The sequence below is a fragment of the Styela clava genome, chromosome 12, assembly GCF_964204865.1.
Source record: "Styela clava chromosome 12, kaStyClav1.hap1.2, whole genome shotgun sequence".
NCBI lineage: Eukaryota > Metazoa > Chordata > Ascidiacea > Stolidobranchia > Styelidae > Styela > Styela clava.
The window spans coordinates 11,407,874-11,430,417 of NC_135261.1; the positions used below are offsets into that span (position 1 = coordinate 11,407,874).

The 22,544-nt window shown below is 34.3% G+C and overlaps 2 protein-coding genes across 2 annotated transcripts; both read left to right on the forward strand.

The window, feature by feature from the left end:
- The first annotated feature begins 1,406 nt into the window (after positions 1-1,406).
- LOC144411706 (uncharacterized) lies at positions 1,407-4,321 on the forward strand. Its single transcript, XM_039397234.2, has 11 exons — positions 1,407-1,562; positions 1,631-1,823; positions 1,907-2,087; positions 2,162-2,335; positions 2,402-2,562; positions 2,628-2,835; positions 2,905-3,026; positions 3,102-3,306; positions 3,374-3,680; positions 3,750-4,051; positions 4,118-4,321. The coding sequence occupies exons 1-11, from the start codon at positions 1,527-1,529 to the stop codon at positions 4,179-4,181; spliced, it is 1,953 nt and encodes a 650-aa protein (XP_039253168.2). The 5' UTR covers positions 1,407-1,526; the 3' UTR covers positions 4,182-4,321.
- A 7,780-nt stretch (positions 4,322-12,101) lies between these two features.
- LOC144430511 (uncharacterized) lies at positions 12,102-15,016 on the forward strand. Its single transcript, XM_078118503.1, has 11 exons — positions 12,102-12,256; positions 12,325-12,517; positions 12,601-12,781; positions 12,856-13,029; positions 13,096-13,256; positions 13,322-13,529; positions 13,600-13,721; positions 13,797-14,001; positions 14,069-14,375; positions 14,445-14,746; positions 14,813-15,016. Exons 1-11 carry the CDS (start codon positions 12,221-12,223, stop codon positions 14,874-14,876), a joined length of 1,953 nt encoding a protein of 650 aa, XP_077974629.1. The 5' UTR covers positions 12,102-12,220; the 3' UTR covers positions 14,877-15,016.
- The last annotated feature ends 7,528 nt before the right edge of the window (positions 15,017-22,544 follow it).

Consider the following 22,544-nt stretch of genomic DNA (forward strand, 5'->3'; position numbering starts at 1 on the left):
TGTTAAACAATATTTGAAGCAATTCAAAAGTCGACACACATTAGCATGTTGAACTTCTCCAGAAATAGAAATATTTATGCATGAGCAGAATCCGGAAAATATTGATGAAGTATGGAAATTTCGTTCGAATTACAAAAAAAATATCTCAAAGTCCATATTTTTGAAGGCGCCTAATATGAAACTATCCGCTAGATGTTAGGTAAGCAGTTGAAATATTCTTTTCGGATTCAGTATTCTCGGAGAATGACAACGTCAATCAATCAATCAATCTATCGAAATATCAACGTTTTGCTTCCAAAGTTTGCATACGTGTATGCAAAATAAATTGTTTGTTCTAACATACGGATATAAGTGCTTCATCGAAAACAAACGTTTTAAATGTGATATCATTTATACGGATATGACAGCTCTTCATCAAAAATATAATAATCTTCAAAATTGGTATTTAACTCGACATTTTGTGTTTTTGCCTTGAATGCGATGGAAATTCACTTAAATTATTTAGTACTTTTCAACTTTACCATGTTGAAGTAGGATTCAAATGTTTTGAGAATTCCAAATTCCAAAATAAAATTTTCGACTCCGAGACCTGTGACGAAACGTTATGAAACTGGATATTTCAACTTTATTGGTGTTGTCTCGACATTAATTCAATCGTTATCTTTTCATTTGGGGGTTGTGGTTGGCGTTAGATATATATAATATATGTTTAAATGCCAGCAATTGAACAGAACATAAAATTCGTTTTGAAATTAATTGGACTATTCTACACTAATTTCTGCTTTATCATTTTGAAGGTGAAAAAATAGTTCCAACTCCAATACCACTGACAACGAGTGAAATATTCTTCGTGTGCAAAATTCATGTTCAAATAACTCATATTACAGTGTTCAATCATTATGGCTATTTCAGATACAATGTTGATGCTCATATAATCAGGGAAAATTTTTGATTGATTGACGCTGTCAAGCATGAGAACGTCAATCAATCTATGATTCAAAAGTCGTACATTTTGATTGTTAAAATAATTGTATGCGTATGCCAATAAGTAAATAATAAAAATAAAGTGTCGTTGAAAAACTGCTATGTTTTTAGTAATGCTCTTCAATTGGATGTAATACCTGTTGACTAACTATCTTCAATCCTGAAGTTATATTTATATAAACAATGCGCACTGATGAAGTGAATAGCTATGCCGAGGTGGTATCCCATTAGTTGAAAAATAATGTACTTCACAATATAAAGATTAATTAACAATTACCATTTTACTAAATGCACAATGATGGAAGATTTAAATGAAATAAACTGAACTTTCTGTTATAACTACGGCATAGCGATTCGAGGCAAACATTTGTTGCGCTTATGACAATTTCAATCATTGTGGTCGAGACAAGAGATCACTAATGTAACATTAAAACCCAAATGAGCTGGTACTTGAATTTGGAGGGAGGGGAGAAATCCTATATATACAAGCGCACAACAGGGATTTGACAAGTCGTTGTTCAACAACCTGAATAAAGACGATCATGAAGATTCTATTGTTACTTCTAGGCTGTTTGGCCGTAAGTATTTGATAAATAGTGCCCTTCATGTCTTTTTATCAATTTTGCCAAAATTATAATGTTTACAGGTTGCCAATGCCGCTTTATACCAACCAAGTCATTGCGGATATGTTACTTACAATGTCGGGCAATTTTACCGAATCAATTACGGATGTTACAGTTTCCGAAGCTACTACTGTCCTGCTTGGTTCACAACGAAATATTACTCTAATGTTCTGAAGAGCTATCCAGGAGAGAAATGCACAGAGGATGGATTCGTAGGTAATTCAGAATTGTATCTTGATATGTTTTCCTGAATAATTTGAGAAACACACATTTTGAGGGCATGAATTTTTGTATTATAGAGATGACGGTCGACGTTTTTGAAGCTGAAGTTAAAAAACAATTGAAAGAAGTGGCCGATAAAATATATCTTGATATGCAACAAAAATATGAAGATTGGGATGAAACTGCAACAAATCAAAATACCGAGGCAAAGAAAAAGCACGAAGACGCTATCGAGGAATATGCAAAGCAGTATTTGAGGTTTGTATTTCTTCTTACAATTTTTTCTTACGTATTCTTTTTTTACTCAAATTATTAACATCGTGAATTTTTAGAATTACGGGATTGCAGGAAGAGTCAGAAGAAATGAAGGAGACCAACAAGAAGGCTATTGAAAATTATAATACAAAACTAGATTCATTGTTGGAAGAGGCAAAAAAAAATTATAACGATGACATGCAGAAAAGATACGCTTGTGTGCTGGAATATCACGAAAAACTTGTCGAGAGGTGGGTTACTGTAAGTTTAAATGTCCGTTTACAAGAGAACGAAAATTCGAACCTTTCTTATTTCAGGTCTGTTACATGCTTCACCACTCGTTTAGCTAAAATAGCAGAATACAAAGAAGCTCTCGAAAAGCGCGTGACAGAGTACGAGACAAAGTATAAATGTGTCATGGAAGCCATCGTGAAACAGAGATCTGAAGTGTTCCAAAAACTCATATACAGAGCCCATTGTAAGTTTTTTCTATTCTTTCGAATTTTGCACATACTTTTATTCATAATGGAACTTTACATCTAGGTTCTGAGGATTGGAACGAAGCAGAGGTTAATGCAGTTTTGGAGGCTTTCAAAACTAAAGAAACTCAATCATATCAAACACAGTTGGATGAATACACTACGAAGCTAACTGCAGCTATCGCAGAACTTGTGAAAAGCTACGCATGCGCTTATCAGTGCGCTTACGGCGGAACTCTCTGTTTTGGCAGAAGTCAATTTTACACCAATTGGTAATTATAAATAAATGGAAGGTACATAGTATATATCAATATAATTCTACTCCTGGTTTTTTCTTTTAGTCGAAGTATCGGGAAATGGTGGACGTACAGAATTACCACCCAAAGAAGTTGCTTCCGTTTCTTGACCTACAAATTCCAATACAGGACAATCCAATACAAGCAACTGAAAAAATGTGAAACCGGTTAGTGCAATTCCTAAAAATTTTCCACAATTGTCTTTATGTTTCACTGAATTTAATATTTTTATTACTCTTAAGATGAAGTTAATATCACCGAACAAAAATTCAAAGAAGACCTTGATACCAAAGCTAAGACAATAATTGAATCTATGAAGAAAACATATGCTGAATGGTTTGCACAAGCAGAAATAACTAATCAGAAGGCATTGGAGTCTTTCAAAAAGATTGTTGATGAGAGACACGAATGTTTAATAACGTATTATAAAGCAAATTGCTTAGTAAAGTAAGTGTCACAGTGAATAAGTATATCATAAGATGACATTTGGCACAATTGCTCTTTATATTTCCAGAAACAATTGCATCACAGCAGATAACTTGACTTCCCTAGAAGAATATCAGAAATCATTAGACGAACAAAAGAAAGAAGCGATTGCAGAGTATGAAAAAAAGCTTGAGGAGCGCCTTTCTCGCGCTTCCAAGGCATACACTGACATGATTGATTGCCACGAGCAAAGGATCAATGAGCGAATTGCCAAATATGTTGCACAATATGCATCATGCCTATCTACCAGAAAGACAAAGATCGAAAACTACGAAAAGTGCTTATCGGAACGGTTTGAAAGAAGACTGAAATGCATTACAGAAAGATTGGAAAAGGTTGGCAGTGTGAAATTTTGTTCAAAAAATATGTATATATATTTATATAATTCTTGCAAAAATGTTTAGATTTCCCAACTCAGAATGGAACAGTATTTGAAACTGCTTGAATTTTATATGGGCAAACCACTCGGCAACGAAGCTCAAGCATTGTACGACGCCTACCAAGCAAAAACGGAGACGGAACTCGCCGATATAGTGACCAAGATTAAAGGAGACTGGGAGAAACATCTAAGTGATCTGAAGGAGCATTACGCTTGTGGATTCAAATGCACATACTGTGTGCAACTTCGAGAACTCAGGATCCATTATAATTATCGCTGCGTGTTACCCACGTCTTCATCTTATTGCTTTGCTTACAAGCAATTCTGGTAAGTCATAGATACGTAATTGAATTGAATCAAATTTTTTCCTGTTTAACATATTCCTATTTTTAGCACGTACAAATCCTACCGCATTGTCAAGTATGGCGGATGCTTCAGATATGTCAGATGTGTATAAACGCCGGCAACATCAACCGAACGACAAGCGACCATGAAAATATTATTCATTTTAGTTTTAGATTAGGCTGATGAATTTATGCCAATTGCATTTACCATCTGATGATATTGACAATAAATTCTAAGCAAATGCAAATAGAAGTGTTAAAATGTGGTTAGAGGCAATGTTCCCTCTAATTTCTTGTAGTATGTGTGCGCAGAAATTTTGGTATGTGCGCACTTTTTTGGAAATGGCTAATATTTGTGCAAAAACCAATGAAGAAATTTTGGCGTTCTAACCGGGTAATGGGTGGGCCAACAACAAACTTTCTCAACCTACCAACCGAGAAAATTGTTACATTACATCGAAATACGTCTGTGCGCAGTAAATCTATGCGTGTGCGCAGCCTCTGAAAGCTGTGTGCGCGCGCACACGCGCACACCTTAGAGGGAACACTGGTTAGAGGCATCTGTAGTGACCGGGATTTGAAAGTACGTGTGGATTGAACACTATTTCTATACCTTTACATGTAAAATTGTATTATGTAATAACATCAGTTACATACTTCGCAAAGCACAAAGCGCATTATTTTTCGACATGCATGCTTCATACTCCGTGTAACCCCCTTTATTTGCGACCCGGTAACGCCAGGGTGCAAATAGTAGAAAAAGCTGTTGTGTGGAAAATGCATTTCCCAAATCCTTGTTCAAGCACAACCGATTTTTTCAAACTTATCATGAAAATTGTACTTCTAAAAATTGATAACGCGAGATGAAACCTTGAGCGATGCACAAGAAAACATCAAAATGGGAAATACAGGTCAACTTGTTACGTTCAGGAATGACAAATGTTGGATGAGAAATGGAATTATAATGAAAATAATGTCTCTGAACAATCATATTATTGCAAATTCCGCAATTACGAAATATTAATACCATAACGGTAATATTTATGCTCCGGAAAAGAAAGTTTAAGAATCCTCACGTAAACTTCACAATCTGGTAATAATGACAACATTAAATACAAAAACACCAGTAAAATTCAAATCATGCAAATCTCAGTATTTTCCGGTAACCGGGGCTTAAATTTGAAATATTCGTTTAAATTCACATATTTGTACAGATAGTTTTGCAATAATTCAAGCATCTTCCAGATAAATTCAATTTTTAAAGACTTGACGACATTTTTTGTAGAGTTCAAAATTCTACAAATTTTCTTCGAAATATTCGAAAATTTGAGATGTCATCAAAATTATACAATTGCGATATATTAGTCTTCTCTTCAACGATACACTCAAATTTTTAGGTAAGGTTCGAAATAATTGATTATTTTATAAATGAATGCAAATTTCACAAAATTGCCAATATTCGACCAACAGAAAATTCGGAACATCGATGGATGTTACTACAATTTTCATAGTGCGATGTTTTGTCTTCTATAAACCGCGAATTCTAATTTTTACACTCGGGATTGGAAAAAATCGATATAATGCGAATATCTTTTGAATATATTTAATTTTTACAAAGTTGACAACACTCAAATCTCAAAAATTGCTGGATATCACAAATATATTTTTTACCATAATACCTTCTGACATTGGTCCTCTCTCTATTTAACGCAAAATTCAGGGTCTTGAACTTGGAACCGGAATTCTTTAAATGATGCAATTATCTGATAAACATGAGGGCCTTACACAAATATATGGACACGAGAACCGAAACGAAACAATTCACCATCAATTCCCAGAAAACCATGCAATGTGCTTAACGAAGCTGTATTTTAAAACAGCTAATGTACGATAACTTACCAGTATGTTTAAAATGTTCGTTCCAATTTGAAAATTTTGTCCGAAATCAGGCAATCCAATACACTGCGCTTTTTAGCCTAAATATGTGGACTCTTTGACTAGTTTGAAGACAGGCAATGATATGCCAATTCATAAATTTTGTCCTAAGTTAGGCAATGTCATGCAAATTTAAAATTTTTGTCCGGAATTTTGCAATTCCATTTTTTTGGTTAATGAAATTTATTCCACTACCAGACATTTGATATGCTCGACACTTACGCTATTAGAACTGAAATCTTCAATATGTTTTCTGTTTATAATACAGTAATAGTTTGTAACGAAACTTTCTTTATGAAAAAGCCTGCGACTTGTTCTTCGCGACTTACCGTACCTCGATGAGCAACACATCGCTTAAAAGGCGTGCTATTCCTAATTTTGATCAGGTCATCGTACACGGAAAAAAAATTCCATGAATCCCACAAAAACTTTGGAAAGGAATAAAAGTTCTAGCCTTCTAGCGAACAATACAATCTTTGACCACTGGAAATTTCAAAGCAATTGTTCCAGTATTTAGAAAGAAAAATAAAAGATCAGAAGAAAATAACAAGTACAACATAATAACAAAACAACATATTATCACCCTGATAAAACATTAGGTTCAATTTTTTCGAAATTTGGCAGGAATTTCACTTGAATAGCGAGGGTTCTGAAAACATCAATGCACTTTCATCACCAAAAAATTGTACGACATCTTAACGTCAAAAAACGACAACATAAGGAAAATCCAGTTTCTAATCAATGTACATGTATTGTTAATATAAAAAATAAAACCAATGCGCAACGGTGAACAATCGAATCACAGTTGAAAATAAGTGAATAGAGAATTCCTGTTCACCAAATGGTGTAATCCACAGACTCCGTGTTCTTTTCAGTTTTTTATAAAAAATGGCATTCTTGCATATTGTACTTTCTTTTTGTACCATAATGGTTCATTATAGAGATGGATATTGGCATTAGATGTTAATTCCTTATATAGGTACCAGGTACAAAGTGTATCCTTAATTGTTATAAAATGAAGATTTTTTATGAAACGAGAGTTATACCATAAATTTCCTTTCAGTAAACAATGTATTTCTATATCACGTAAATAATAAAGTTCAATGGTTTTCCAAATACTCTCTTTTGACTCATCTATGAGGTGATACAACCATTTCAGTTTTTGAAAAATAAAGGTACTTTCAACGTCTACCATTTCAATTCCACCTTTCATTTTTGGGCCAATCAATGTTTTACGTTTGATTCTTTCCCAATTTGAATTCCATAAAAAACGAAATATTAAAGAATTCAGTGATTTAACAAATTTTTTGGGAATAGTAACAGGTAAAAATGTAAATTGATATGTAAAGAGCGATAGAATTCATGATTTGATTACACATACTTTTCCTAGAATTGTTAAATTTCTCCTACGCCAAATTTGAATAATGTTTTGTACTTGCTGCAACATAAACGGTAAGTTAAGTTCATATAGTTGTTTCAAATCAGCCGTAATTGTAATTCTCAATAATTTAAACTCATAAGTCCAGTTGAGATTGTGATGAATATTTTGTTCAATTATGCCACATTCAGTTCCAATATTCATTGCTTGTGATTTTCAGCATTTGTTTTGCATCCTGATACAGTTCAGCTGTTCGAAATAAGGTTTCAATGCTTTTAGATGAATCATCAGTGAAGACTATTGTATCATCTGCAGCTAGGGCTATTTTAATTTCGTTTTCTGCAATTTTATATCCAGTGATATCTTTATTATTACGAACCATCGTTGCGAAAATTTCTATTACTACAAGGAATAAATACGATGAGATTGGGTCGCCCTGATTAAGCCCGAATGCTATTAGCGACTGGAACAGGAAACACCATACGACACTATCAAATATCCAATCCAATAATTGTACCAGGTATTTCATTGTATGTTGTATGGTTTATTATATCGCAAAGTAATCGTATGTTTTCTCCCATTTGTCTGTTTTGAATAAAACCTCTTTGCTCTTTGTGAATTATATTGTTCATTACTGTTTGGATTTGTGTCGTGAGAACTTTACTTAAAATTTTGTAATCCGTATTCAATAGCGTAATGGGTCGATAGTTTTTTAAATTATCGGCGTCTTTTCCTTTCTTCAATATGAGGGTTATTATTCCATCACATTGAGTTTGGCTCATGTGACCAGTGATACACGCCTGGTTATAACATTTCAGCAGAGAGTCTTTCAAATCTTCCCAAAAGACTTTATGTTAATAACGACCAACTCGACTTAATAGCGCAGACATGCGGAGATAATATCATAACAACACAATTACACTTGGATATATAAAACAAGCCCATATTTGTCTGTGATGATAGATCGTCCGGAAAAAGAGCGTTGACAATGTAGTCATTTTTTCCAAACTCAGGCTTTTTTGTCGTTGTTTAATTGACCCCCGTGTCCATAAAATTAGACATTGTCTTCCCTAATATATATACGAATCATGGCAGAGCCCACAAACACTAAGACAGACACCTGGAAATTATACATTGTGAATAAAATAGTGTTTGCGTCCCAACGCCGCATCATCTCTTCTCCTTGTTTCGATGCAAGTTTCAATGACTTGCGCCATAAAATACATGCGTATAATGAAAAGAATTGTTCTATTCACAAAAGTCTAGTAATACTTTTTGGCGTTAGGATATTATACTTGTTGAAGGAGCAACTGGAACGCGTATTTAATTGAAACATTCTACGCAAATTGTTGAAATTAACTTTGGTTTGAAGATGAATGGGGTGATTTCCGAGTGCATTTATGCCTGAACACAAGTTTTAACAAATTTTGATGATGGCTGATCTTCGGTTTTCAATTATCCACTTCTTACAGGATGTAATCACAAACATTGTTTTGCTTACAATTTTTGAGCATCTATTATCTAAACAATGACATGTTTGGTTTGATTGACGTTGTCAAACGATATTTGACGCGAGTCAAAAGTCGAGTTGCACATTGGCATATAAAACTTTTCCAGAAATAGAAATATTTATGCATGAGAAGAATCCGGGAAATATTGATGATATATAGAAATTTGTTTCGAATTACAAAAATATATCTCAAAATCCATATTTTTAAAGGCGCCCAATATGAAACTGTCCGCTAGTTGCAGGGGATGTAGTTGAATTATTTTTTGGAGATTCAGTATTCTCGGAGAATGACAACGTCAATCAATCAATCAATCAATCTATCGAAACATCAACATTTTGCTTCTAAAGTCTGCATACGTGTATGCAAAATAAACTGTTTGCTCTACAATAAAGATATAAGTGTTTCATCGAAAAACAAATGTTTTACTTGTGTTTAATATGCATGTGTGATGTTCACACTCTTTGAGGCAGGGGTAGGCAACCTAAGGCCTGCGGGGCGAGAATCCTGCCCGCGACGTTTCACTGAAATATAGTAACAAAACACCCGTTTCGACGATTATATTCTATACGTAACAGAATTTATTGTGAGACGAGCAAATAAAGCAAATCATAACTATAGCGATTAAAAAAAAAACGTTACAAACTTGGCGCAAGACTCATTGCTGCTAAAAGGTCGCAAGTATGCAAGTATGCAATTATTTCGCTCACGACCAACTCGACCTAAAAGCGGGGACAAGCGAAAATGATATTATGACAACACAATTACACTTTGATATATGAATCAAATCCATATTTGCTTGTGATAATAGATCGTCCGTAAAAATGGCGTTGAAAATGTAGTTATTTCTTCATAACTTGAACTTTTTTTCGTTGTGAATTGACCCTCGTGTCCATAAAATTGGACATTGCTCTCTTATATATATACGAATCATTGAAAGGTCTACAATTATTAGAAAGACAACAGTAATTACACATAGTAAATAAAATAACTGATGAAAACCCTTTTTCTTTGAAGGAGATCACAGGTCATGGAAGTTTAAGGACCGCTGTTAGGATAGGATAGGATTCACATATTTATCCCGGGGGAGAAGAAAGCCGATAAGACGGCTTATCCATATGGCGAACCACGGCCTCTCGTCCGGTTACCATTCCAAGTCCGGTATGTGATTAGTTATATTGTTTGTTTTTGAAAGCATGGACTTGGTGGTGGAGGAAGCTGTAACCGACCAGCCGTTACGTGAACCACCCAGCGACGGCGAGGAGTCCAGCAATCCGCTCGCACATAACCATCCCTGCATGGGATTCGAACCTGCGAACCTACGCAGAGTAATTAGAGGTGCGGTGGCGAGCGTATTTCTAACGCTTCACCCGTTGAGCCACACCGCCGCGCCTGTTCTAGTTGCTGACGCGCCAACGTCGCATCATCTCTTCTCCTTGCTTGGATGCAAGTTTCAATGACTTGCGTCAAGACATACGTGTGCATAATGACGAGAATTGTTTTATTCAAGAAAGTCTACAAATAGATTTCGACGATGAGATTTTATACTTGTAGATAGAGCAACTGCACCGCGTTTTTTATTAAACATTCTTCGCAAATTGTTGAAACTGACTTCGGTTTGAAGATGAATGAAGTGATGTTCGAGTGCAATTATGCCTGAACACGAGTTCTAACAAATTTTGATGATGGCTGATTCTCGGTTTTCGATTATCCACTTCTTAAAGGGTGTAATCACAAACATTGTTTTGCTTACAATTTGTGAGCATCTATTATCTAAACAAAGACATGTTTGGTTTGATTGACGTTGTTAAACAATATTTGAAGCAATTCAAAAGTCGACACACATTAGCATGTTGAACTTCTCCAGAAATAGAAATATTTATGCATGAGCAGAATCCGGAAAATATTGATGAAGTATGGAAATTTCATTCGAATTACAAAAAAAATATCTCAAAGTCCATATTTTTGAAGGCGCCTAATATGAAACTATCCGCTAGATGTTAGGTAAGCAGTTGAAATATTCTTTTCGGATTCAGTATTCTCGGAGAATGACAACGTCAATCAATCAATCAATCTATCGAAATATCAACGTTTTGCTTCCAAAGTTTGCATACGTGTATGCAAAATAAATTGTTTGTTCTAACATACGGATATAAGTGCTTCATCGAAAACAAACGTTTTAAATGTGATATCATTTATACGGATATGACAGCTCTTCATCAAAAATATAATAATCTTCAAAATTGGTATTTAACTCGACATTTTGTGTTTTTGCCTTGAATGCGATGGAAATTCACTTAAATTATTTAGTACTTTTCAACTTTACCATGTTGAAGTAGGATTCAAATGTTTTGAGAATTCCAAATTCCAAAATAAAATTTTCGACTCCGAGACCTGTGACGAAACGTTATGAAACTGGATATTTCAACTTTATTGGTGTTGTCTCGACATTAATTCAATCGTTATCTTTTCATTTGGGGGTTGTGGTTGGCGTTAGATATATATAATATATGTTTAAATGCCAGCAATTGAACAGAACATAAAATTCGTTTTGAAATTAATTGGACTATTCTACACTAATTTCTGCTTTATCATTTTGAAGGTGAAAAAATAGTTCCAACTCCAATACCACTGACAACGAGTGAAATATTCTTCGTGTGCAAAATTCATGTTCAAATAACTCATATTACAGTGTTCAATCATTATGGCTATTTCAGATACAATGTTGATGCTCATATAATCAGGGAAAATTTTTGATTGATTGACGCTGTCAAGCATGAGAACGTCAATCAATCTATGATTCAAAAGTCGTACATTTTGATTGTTAAAATAATTGTATGCGTATGCCAATAAGTAAATAATAAAAATAAAGTGTCGTTGAAAAACTGCTATGTTTTTAGTAATGCTCTTCAATTGGATGTAATACCTGTTGACTAACTATCTTCAATCCTGAAGTTATATTTATATAAACAATGCGCACTGATGAAGTGAATAGCTATGCCGAGGTGGTATCCTATTAGTTGAAAAATAATGTACTTCACAATATAAAGATTAATTAACAATTACCATTTTACTAAATGCACAATGATGGAAGATTTAAATGAAATAAACTGAACTTTCTGTTATAACTACGGCATAGCGATTCGAGGCAAACATTTGTTGCGCTTATGACAATTTCAATCATTGTGGTCGAGACAAGAGATCACTAATGTAACATTAAAACCCAAATGAGCTGGTACTTGAATTTGGAGGGAGGGGAGAAATCCTATATATACAAGCGCACAACAGGGATTTGACAAGTCGTTGTTCAACAACCTGAATAAAGACGATCATGAAGATTCTATTGTTACTTCTAGGCTGTTTGGCCGTAAGTATTTGATAAATAGTGCCCTTCATGTCTTTTTATCAATTTTGCCAAAATTATAATGTTTACAGGTTGCCAATGCCGCTTTATACCAACCAAGTCATTGCGGATATGTTACTTACAATGTCGGGCAATTTTACCGAATCAATTACGGATGTTACAGTTTCCGAAGCTACTACTGTCCTGCTTGGTTCACAACGAAATATTACTCTAATGTTCTGAAGAGCTATCCAGGAGAGAAATGCACAGAGGATGGATTCGTAGGTAATTCAGAATTGTATCTTGATATGTTTTCCTGAATAATTTGAGAAACACACATTTTGAGGGCATGAATTTTTGTATTATAGAGATGACGGTCGACGTTTTTGAAACTGAAGTTAAAAAACAATTGAAAGAAGTGGCCGATAAAATATATCTTGATATGCAACAAAAATATGAAGATTGGGATGAAACTGCAACAAATCAAAATACCGAGGCAAAGAAAAAGCACGAAGACGCTATCGAGGAATATGCAAAGCAGTATTTGAGGTTTGTATTTCTTCTTACAATTTTTTCTTACGTATTCTTTTTTTACTCAAATTATTAACATCGTGAATTTTTAGAATTACGGGATTGCAGGAAGAGTCAGAAGAAATGAAGGAGACCAACAAGAAGGCTATTGAAAATTATAATACAAAACTAGATTCATTGTTGGAAGAGGCAAAAAAAAATTATAACGATGACATGCAGAAAAGATACGCTTGTGTGCTGGAATATCACGAAAAACTTGTCGAGAGGTGGGTTACTGTAAGTTTAAATGTCCGTTTACAAGAGAACGAAAATTCGAACCTTTCTTATTTCAGGTCTGTTACATGCTTCACCACTCGTTTAGCTAAAATAGCAGAATACAAAGAAGCTCTCGAAAAGCGCGTGACAGAGTACGAGACAAAGTATAAATGTGTCATGGAAGCCATCGTGAAACAGAGATCTGAAGTGTTCCAAAAACTCATATACAGAGCCCATTGTAAGTTTTTTCTATTCTTTCGAATTTTGCACATACTTTTATTCATAATGGAACTTTACATCTAGGTTCTGAGGATTGGAACGAAGCAGAGGTTAATGCAGTTTTGGAGGCTTTCAAAACTAAAGAAACTCAATCATATCAAACACAGTTGGATGAATACACTACGAAGCTAACTGCAGCTATCGCAGAACTTGTGAAAAGCTACGCATGCGCTTATCAGTGCGCTTACGGCGGAACTCTCTGTTTTGGCAGAAGTCAATTTTACACCAATTGGTAATTATAAATAAATGGAAGGTACATAGTATATATCAATATAATTCTACTCCTGGTTTTTTCTTTATAGTCGAAGTATCGGGAAATGGTGGACGTACAGAATTACCACCCAAAGAAGTTGCTTCCGTTTCTTGACCTACAAATTCCAATACAGGACAATCCAATACAAGCAACTGAAAAAATGTGAAACCGGTTAGTGCAATTCCTAAAAATTTTCCACAATTGTCTTTATGTTTCACTGAATTTAATATTTTTATTACACTTAAGATGAAGTTAATATCACCGAACAAAAATTCAAAGAAGACCTTGATACCAAAGCTAAGACAATAATTGAATCTATGAAGAAAACATATGCTGAATGGTTTGCACAAGCAGAAATAACTAATCAGAAGGCATTGGAGTCTTTCAAAAAGATTGTTGATGAGAGACACGAATGTTTAATAACGTATTATAAAGCAAATTGCTTAGTAAAGTAAGTGTCACAGTGAATAAGTATATCATAAGATGACATTTGGCACAATTGCTCTTTATATTTCCAGAAACAATTGCATCACAGCAGATAACTTGACTTCCCTAGAAGAATATCAGAAATCATTAGACGAACAAAAGAAAGAAGCGATTGCAGAGTATGAAAAAAAGCTTGAGGAGCGCCTTTCTCGCGCTTCCAAGGCATACACTGACATGATTGATTGCCACGAGCAAAGGATCAATGAGCGAATTGCCAAATATGTTGCACAATATGCATCATGCCTATCTACCAGAAAGACAAAGATCGAAAACTACGAAAAGTGCTTATCGGAACGGTTTGAAAGAAGACTGAAATGCATTACAGAAAGATTGGAAAAGGTTGGCAGTGTGAAATTTTGTTCAAAAAATATGTATATATATTTATATAATTCTTGCAAAAATGTTTAGATTTCCCAACTCAGAATGGAACAGTATTTGAAACTGCTTGAATTTTATATGGGCAAACCACTCGGCAACGAAGCTCAAGCATTGTACGACGCCTACCAAGCAAAAACGGAGACGGAACTCGCCGATATAGTGACCAAGATTAAAGGAGACTGGGAGAAACATCTAAGTGATCTGAAGGAGCATTACGCTTGTGGATTCAAATGCACATACTGTGTGCAACTTCGAGAACTCAGGATCCATTATAATTATCGCTGCGTGTTACCCACGTCTTCATCTTATTGCTTTGCTTACAAGCAATTCTGGTAAGTCATAGATACGTAATTGAATTGAATCAAATTTTTTCCTGTTTAACATATTCCTATTTTTAGCACGTACAAATCCTACCGCATTGTCAAGTATGGCGGATGCTTCAGATATGTCAGATGTGTATAAACGCCGGCAACATCAACCGAACGACAAGCGACCATGAAAATATTATTCATTTTAGTTTTAGATTAGGCTGATGAATTTATGCCAATTGCATTTACCATCTGATGATATTGACAATAAATTCTAAGCAAATGCAAATAGAAGTGTTACAATGTGGTTAGAGGCATCTGTAGTGACCGTGATTTGAAAGTACGTGTGGATTGAACACTATTTCTATACCTTTACATGAAAAATTGTATCATGCAATAACATCAGTTACAAACTTCGCAAAGCACAAAGCGCTTTATTTTTAGACATGCATGCTTCATACTCCTTGTAACCCCCTTTATTTGCGACCCGGTAACGCCAGGGTGCAAATAGTAGAAAAAGCTGTTGTGTGGAAAATGCATTTCCCAAATCCTTGTTCAAGCACAACCGATTTTTTCAAACTTATCATGAAAATTGTACTTCTAAAAATTGATAACGCGAGATGAAACCTTGAGCGATGCACAAGAAAACATCAAAATGGAAAATACAGGTCAACTTGTTACGTTCAGGAATGACAAATGTTGGATGAGAAATGGAATTATAATGAAAATAATGTCTCTGAACAATCATATTATTGCAAATTCCGCAATTACGAAATATTAATACCATAACGGTAATATTTATGCTCCGGAAAAGAAAGTTTAAGAATCCTCACGTAAACTTCACAATCTGTTAATAATGACAATATTAAATACAAAAACACCAGTAAAATTCAAATCATGCAAATCTCAGTATTTTCCGGTAACCGGGGCTTAAATTTGAAATATTCGTTTAAATTCACATATTTGTCCAGAAAGTTTTGCAATAATTCAAGCATCTTCCAGATAAATTCAATTTTTACAGACTTGACGACATTTTTTGTAGAGTTCAAAATTCTACAAATTTTCTTCGAAATATTCGAAAATTTGAGATGTCATCAAAATTATACAATTGCGATATATTAGTCTTCTCTTCAACGATAAACTCAAATTTTTAGGTAAGGTTCGAAATAATTGATTATTTTATAAATGAATGCAAATTTCACAAAATTGCCAATATTCGACCAACAGAAAATTCGGAACATCGATGGATGTTACTACAATTTTCATAGTGCGATGTTTTGTCTTCTATAAACCGCGAATTCTAATTTTTACACTCGGGATTGGAAAAACTCGATATAATGCGAATATCTTTTGAATATATTTAATTTTTACAAAGTTGACAACACTCAAATCTCAAAAATTGCTGGATATCACAAATATATTTTTTACCATAATACCTTCTGACATTGGTCCTCTCTCTATTTAACGCAAAATTCAGGGTCTTGAACTTGGAACCGGAATTCTTTAAATGATGCAATTATCTGATAAACATGAGGGCCATACACAAATATATGGACACGAGAACCGAAACGAAACAATTCACCATCAATTCCCAGAAAACCATGCAATGTGCTTAACGAAGCTGTATTTTAAAACAGCTAATGTACGATAACTTACCAGTATGTTTAAAATGTTCGTTCCAATTTGAAAATTTTGTCCGAAATCAGGCAATCCAATACACTGCGCTTTTTAGCCTAAATATGTGGACTCTTTGACTAGTTTGAAGACAGGCAATGATATGCCAATTCATAAATTTTGTCCTAAGTTAGGCAATGTCATGCAAATTTAAAATTTTTGTCCGGAATTTTGCAATTCCATTTTTTTGGTTAATGAAATTTATTCCACTACCAGACATTTGATATGCTCGACACTTACGCTATTAGAACTGAAATCTTCAATATGTTTTCTGTTTATAATACAGTAATAGTTTGTAACGAAACTTTCTTTATGAAAAAGCCTGCGACTTGTTCTTGGCGACTTACCGTACCTCGATGAGCAACACATCGCTTAAAAGGCGCGCTATTCCTAATTTTTATCAGGTCATCGTACACGGAAAAAAAATTCCATGAATCCCACAAAAACTTTGGAAAGGAATAAAAGTTATAGCCTTCTAGCGAACAATACAATCTTTGACCACTGGAAATTTCAAAGCAATTGTTCCAGTATTTAGAAAGAAAAATAAAAGATCAGAAGAAAATAACAAGTACAACATAGTAACAAAACAACATATTATCACCCTGATAAAACATTAGGTTCAATTTTTTCGAAATTTGGCAGGAATTTCGCTTGAATAGCGATGGTTCTGGAAACATCAATGCACTTTCTTCACCAAAAAATTGTACGACATCTTAACGTCAAAAAACGACAACATAAGGAAAATCCAGTTTCTAATCAATGTACATGTATTGTTAATATAAAAAATAAAACCAATGAGCAACGGTGAATAATCGAATCACAGTTGAAAATAAGTGAATAGAGAATACCTGTTCACCAAATGGCGTAATTCACAGACTCCGTGTTCTTTTCAGTTTTTTTAAAAAATGGCATTCTTGCATATTGTACTTTCTTGTTGTACCATAATGGTTCATTATAGAGATGGATATTGGCATTAGATGTTAATTCCTTATATATGTACCAGGTACAAAGTGTATCCTTAATTGTTATAAAATGAAGATTTTTTATGAAACGAGAGTTATACCATAAATTTCCTTTCAGTAAACAATGTATTTCTATATCACGTAAATAATAAAGTTCAATGGTTTTCCAAATAATCTCTTTTGACTCATCTATGAGGTGATACAACCATTTCAGTTTTTGAAAAATAAAGGTACTTTCAACGTCTACCATTTCAATTCCACCTTTCATTTTTGGGCCAATCAATGTTTTACGTTTGATTCTTTCCCAATTTGAATTCCATAAAAAACGAAATATTAAAGAATTCAGTGATTTAACAAATTTTTTGGGAATAGTAACAGGTAAAAATGTAAATTGATATGTAAATAGCGATAGAATTCATGATTTGATTACACATACTTTTCCTAGAATTGTTAAATTTCTCCTACGCCAAATTTGAATAATGTTTGGTACTTGCTGTAACATAAACGGTAAGTTAAGTTCATATAGTTGTTTCAAATCAGCCGTAATTGTAATTCTCAATACTTTAAACTCATAAGTCCAGTTGAGATTGTGATGAATATTTTGTTCAATTATGCCACATTCAGTTCCAATATTCATTGCTTGTGATTTTCAGCATTTGTTTTGCATCCTGACATAGTTCAGCTGTTCGAAATAAGGTTTCAATGCTTTCAGATGACTCATCAGTGAAGACTATTGTATCATCTGCAGCTAGGGCTATTTTAATTTGAGATTGGATCGCCGTGATTAAGCCCGAATGCTTTTAGTGACTGGAACAGGAAACACCATTCGACACTATCAAATATCCAATCCAATAATTGTACCAGGTATTTTATTGTATGTTGTATGGTTTATTATATCGCAAAGTAATCGTATGTTTTCTCCCATTTGTCTGTTTTGAATAAAACCTCTTTACTGTTTGGATTTGTGTCGTGAGAACTTTACTTAAAATTTTGTAATCTGTATTCAATAGCGTAATGGGTCGATAGTTTTTTAAATTATCGGCGTCTTTTCCTTTCTTCAATATGAGGGTTATTATTCCATCACATTGAGTTTGGCTCATGTGACCAGTGATACACGCCTGGTTATAACATTTCACCAGAGAGTCTTTCAAATCTTCCCAAAAGACTTTATGTTAATAACGACCAACTCGACTTAATAGCGCAGACATGCGGAGATAATATCATAACAACACAATTACACTTAGATATATAAAACAAGCCCATATTTGTCTGTGATGATAGATCGTCCGGAAAAAGAGCGTTCACAATGTAGTCATTTTTTCCTAACTCAGGCTTTTTTGTCGTTGTTTAATTGACCCCCGTGTCCATAAAATTAGACATTGTCTTCCCTAATATATATACGAATCCTGGCAGAGCCCACAAACACTAAGACAGACACCTGGAAATTATACATTGTGAATAAAATAGTGTTTGCGTCCCAACGCCGCATCATCTCTTCTCCTTGTTTCGATGCAAGTTTCAATGACTTGCGCCATAAAATACATGCGTATAATGAAAAGAATTGTTCTATTCACAAAAGCCTAGTAATACTTTTTGACGTTAAGATATTATACTTGTTGAAGGAGCAACTGGAACGCGTATTTAATTGAAACATTCTACGCAAATTGTTGAAATTAACTTTGGTTTGAAGATGAATGGGGTGATTTCCGAGTGCAATTATGCCTGAACACGAGTTTTAACAAATTTTGATGATGGCTGATCTTCGGTTTTCAATTATCCACTTCTTACAGGATGTAATCACAAACATTGTTTTGCTTACAATTTTTGAGCATCCATTATCTAAACAATGACATGTTTGGTTTGATTGACGTTGTCAAACGATATTTGACGCGAGTCAAAATTCAAGTTGCACATTGGCATATAAAACTTTTCCAGAAATAGAAATATTTATGCATGAGAAGAATCCAGGAAATATTGATGATATATAGAAATTTGTTTCGAATTGCAAAAATATATCTCAAAATCCATATTTTTAAAGGCGCCCAATATGAAACTGTCCGCTAGTTGCAGGGGATGTAGTTGAATGTAGTAGAATCCCACCCGCGACGTTTCACTGAAATATAGTAACAAAACACCCGTTTCGACGATTATATTCTATACGTAACAAAATTTATTGTGAGACACGTGTAGACTAAATCATATTATAATCTAACAAGTAGAAAATTAATGAGCCTATAATTTCATTATAATTAGACAAATGTCAACAAAACGCAGAAACGTTGATGCTAGGTGCAAAGGGTTCAATGGCGCCAAAAATCTTCAAATGAAATATTTTGATGCAATGTAATGAGGAAAGAAATCTATAGTCTATTCGAGAAATGTACCACTGCTTGATTTTTATTATAAAAAGTATCATCCGTTTGATTTCAAACTTTCTAGAATTATGTGCGCCCGCCATTATTGCCACCCTTGATTTTGGCCCGCGAGCGACAAAAGGTTGCCGACCCTTGCTTTAGAGATCGGGTGTGTAAGATCACTGTCTGTCAACAAATTATATGAAAAATTAAGACAAGATTTTCTAATTCAGATCTATTCATAACAGACACGCATTCATAAAACCTTCGGTACAAGTCTATTAAAATTTGACTAGAATTTCCCTTGCATTGCGATGGCTCTGGAAACACCAGTGCACGTCACAGAAACAAATGTACGGCATCTTAACTCCAAAAAATGACAACATAAGAAAAATCCAGTTTCTAATTAATGTCCATGTCTGGCTAATACAAAAAAAAAAACGAATGGACAACGGTAATAAAGCAAATCATAACTATAGCGATTAAAAAAAAAACGTTACAAACTTGGCGCAAGACTCATTGCTGCTAAAAGGTCGCAAGTATGCAATTATTTCGCTCACGACCAACTCGACCTAAAAGCGGGGACAAGCGGAAATGATATTATGACAACACAATTACACTTTGATATATGAATCAAATCCATATTTGCTTGTAATAATAGATCGTCCGTAAAAATGTAGGTATTTCTTCTTAACTTAAACTTTTTTTCGTTGTTAATTGACCCTCGTGTCCATAAAATTGGACATTGCTCTCTTATATATATACGAATCATTGAAAGGTCTACAATTATTAGAAAGACAACAGTAATCACACATGGTAAATAAAATAACTGATGAAAACCCTTTTCTTTGAAGGAGATCACAGGTCATGGAAGTTTGAGGACCGCTGTCAGGATAGGATAGGATTCACATATTTATCCCGGGGGAGAAGAAAGCCGATAAGACGGCTTATCCATATGGCGAACCACGGCCTCTCGTCCGGTTACCATTCCAAGTCCGGTATGTGATTAGTTATATTGTTTGTTTTTGAAAGCATGGACTTGGTGGTGGAGGAAGCTGTAACCGACCAGCCGTTACGTGAACCACCCAGCGACGGCGAGGAGTCCAGCAATCCGCTCGCACATAACCATCCCTGCATGGGATTCGAACCTGCGAACCTACGCAGAGTAATTAGAGGTGCGGTGGCGAGCGTATTTCTAACGCTTCACCCGTTGAGCCACACCGCCGCGCCTGTTCTAGTTGCTGACGCGCCAACGTCGCATCATCTCTTCTCCTTGCTTGGATGCAAGTTTCAATGACTTGCGTCAAGACATACGTGTGCATAATGACGAGAATTGTTTTATTCAAGAAAGTCTACAAATAGATTTCGACGATGAGATTTTATACTTGTAGATAGAGCAACTGCACCGCGTTTTTTATTAAACATTCTTCGCAAATTGTTGAAACTGACTTCGGTTTGAAGATGAATGAAGTGATGTTCGAGTGCAATTATGCCTGAACACGAGTTCTAACAAATTTTGATGATGGCTGATTCTCGGTTTTCGATTATCCACTTCTTAAAGGGTGTAATCACAAACATTGTTTTGCTTACAATTTGTGAGCATCTATTATCTAAACAAAGACATGTTTGGTTTGATTGACGTTGTTAAACAATATTTGAAGCAATTCAAAAGTCGACACACATTAGCATGTTGAACTTCTCCAGAAATAGAAATATTTATGCATGAGCAGAATCCGGAAAATATTGATGAAGTATGGAAATTTCGTTCGAATTACAAAAAAAATATCTTAAAGTCCATATTTTTGAAGGCGCCTAATATGAAACTATCCGCTAGATGTTAGGTAAGCAGTTGAAATATTCTTTTCGGATTCAGTATTCTCGGAGAATGACAACGTCAATCAATCAATCAATCTATCGAAATATCAACGTTTTGCTTCCAAAGTTTGCATACGTGTATGCAAAATAAATTGTTTGTTCTAACATACGGATATAAGTGCTTCATCGAAAACAAACGTTTTAAATGTGATATCATTTATACGGATATGACAGCTCTTCATCAAAAATATAATAATCTTCAAAATTGGTATTTAACTCGACATTTTGTGTTTTTGCCTTGAATGCGATGGAAATTCACTTAAATTATTTAGTACTTTTCAACTTTACCATGTTGAAGTAGGATTCAAATGTTTTGAGAATTCCAAATTCCAAAATAAAATTTTCGACTCCGAGACCTGTGACGAAACGTTATGAAACTGGATATTTCAACTTTATTGGTGTTGTCTCGACATTAATTCAATCGTTATCTTTTTATTTGGGGGTTGTGGTTGGCGTTAGATATATATAATATATGTTTAAATGCCAGCAATTGAACAGAACATAAAATTCGTTTTTAAATTAATTGGACTATTCTACACTAATTTCTGCTTTATCATTTTGAAGGTGAAAAAATAGTTCCAACTCCAATACCACTGACAACGAGTGAAATATTCTTCGTGTGCAAAATTCATGTTCAAATAACTCATATTACAGTGTTCAATCATTATGGCTATTTCAGATACAATGTTGATGCTCATATAATCAGGGAAAATTTTTGATTGATTGACGCTGTCAAGCATGAGAACGTCAATCAATCTATGATTCAAAAGTCGTACATTTTGATTGTTAAAATAATTGTATGCGTATGCCAATAAGTAAATAATAAAAATAAAGTGTCGTTGAAAAACTGCTATGTTTTTAGTAATGCTCTTCAATTGGATGTAATACCTGTTGACTAACTATCTTCAATCCTGAAGTTATATTTATATAAACAATGCGCACTGATGAAGTGAATAG

What these genes read in the sequence shown, in the direction of transcription:
- LOC144411706 (XM_039397234.2), top strand. Translation starts at nt 1,527, where the DNA reads ATGAAGATTCTATTGTTACTTCTAGGCTGTTTGGCC. An exon ending in ACTGAAAAAATGTGAAACCG is followed by an intron (nt 3,027 to 3,101) that starts GTTAGTGCAATT and finishes ATTACTCTTAAG; the next exon opens with ATGAAGTTAATATCACCGAA. An exon ending in AAAGCAAATTGCTTAGTAAA is followed by an intron (nt 3,307 to 3,373) that starts GTAAGTGTCACA and finishes TTATATTTCCAG; the next exon opens with AAACAATTGCATCACAGCAG.
- LOC144430511 (XM_078118503.1), top strand. Translation starts at nt 12,221, where the DNA reads ATGAAGATTCTATTGTTACTTCTAGGCTGTTTGGCC. An exon ending in TACTTCTAGGCTGTTTGGCC is followed by an intron (nt 12,257 to 12,324) that starts GTAAGTATTTGA and finishes TAATGTTTACAG; the next exon opens with GTTGCCAATGCCGCTTTATA. An exon ending in ACTCATATACAGAGCCCATT is followed by an intron (nt 13,257 to 13,321) that starts GTAAGTTTTTTC and finishes CTTTACATCTAG; the next exon opens with GTTCTGAGGATTGGAACGAA.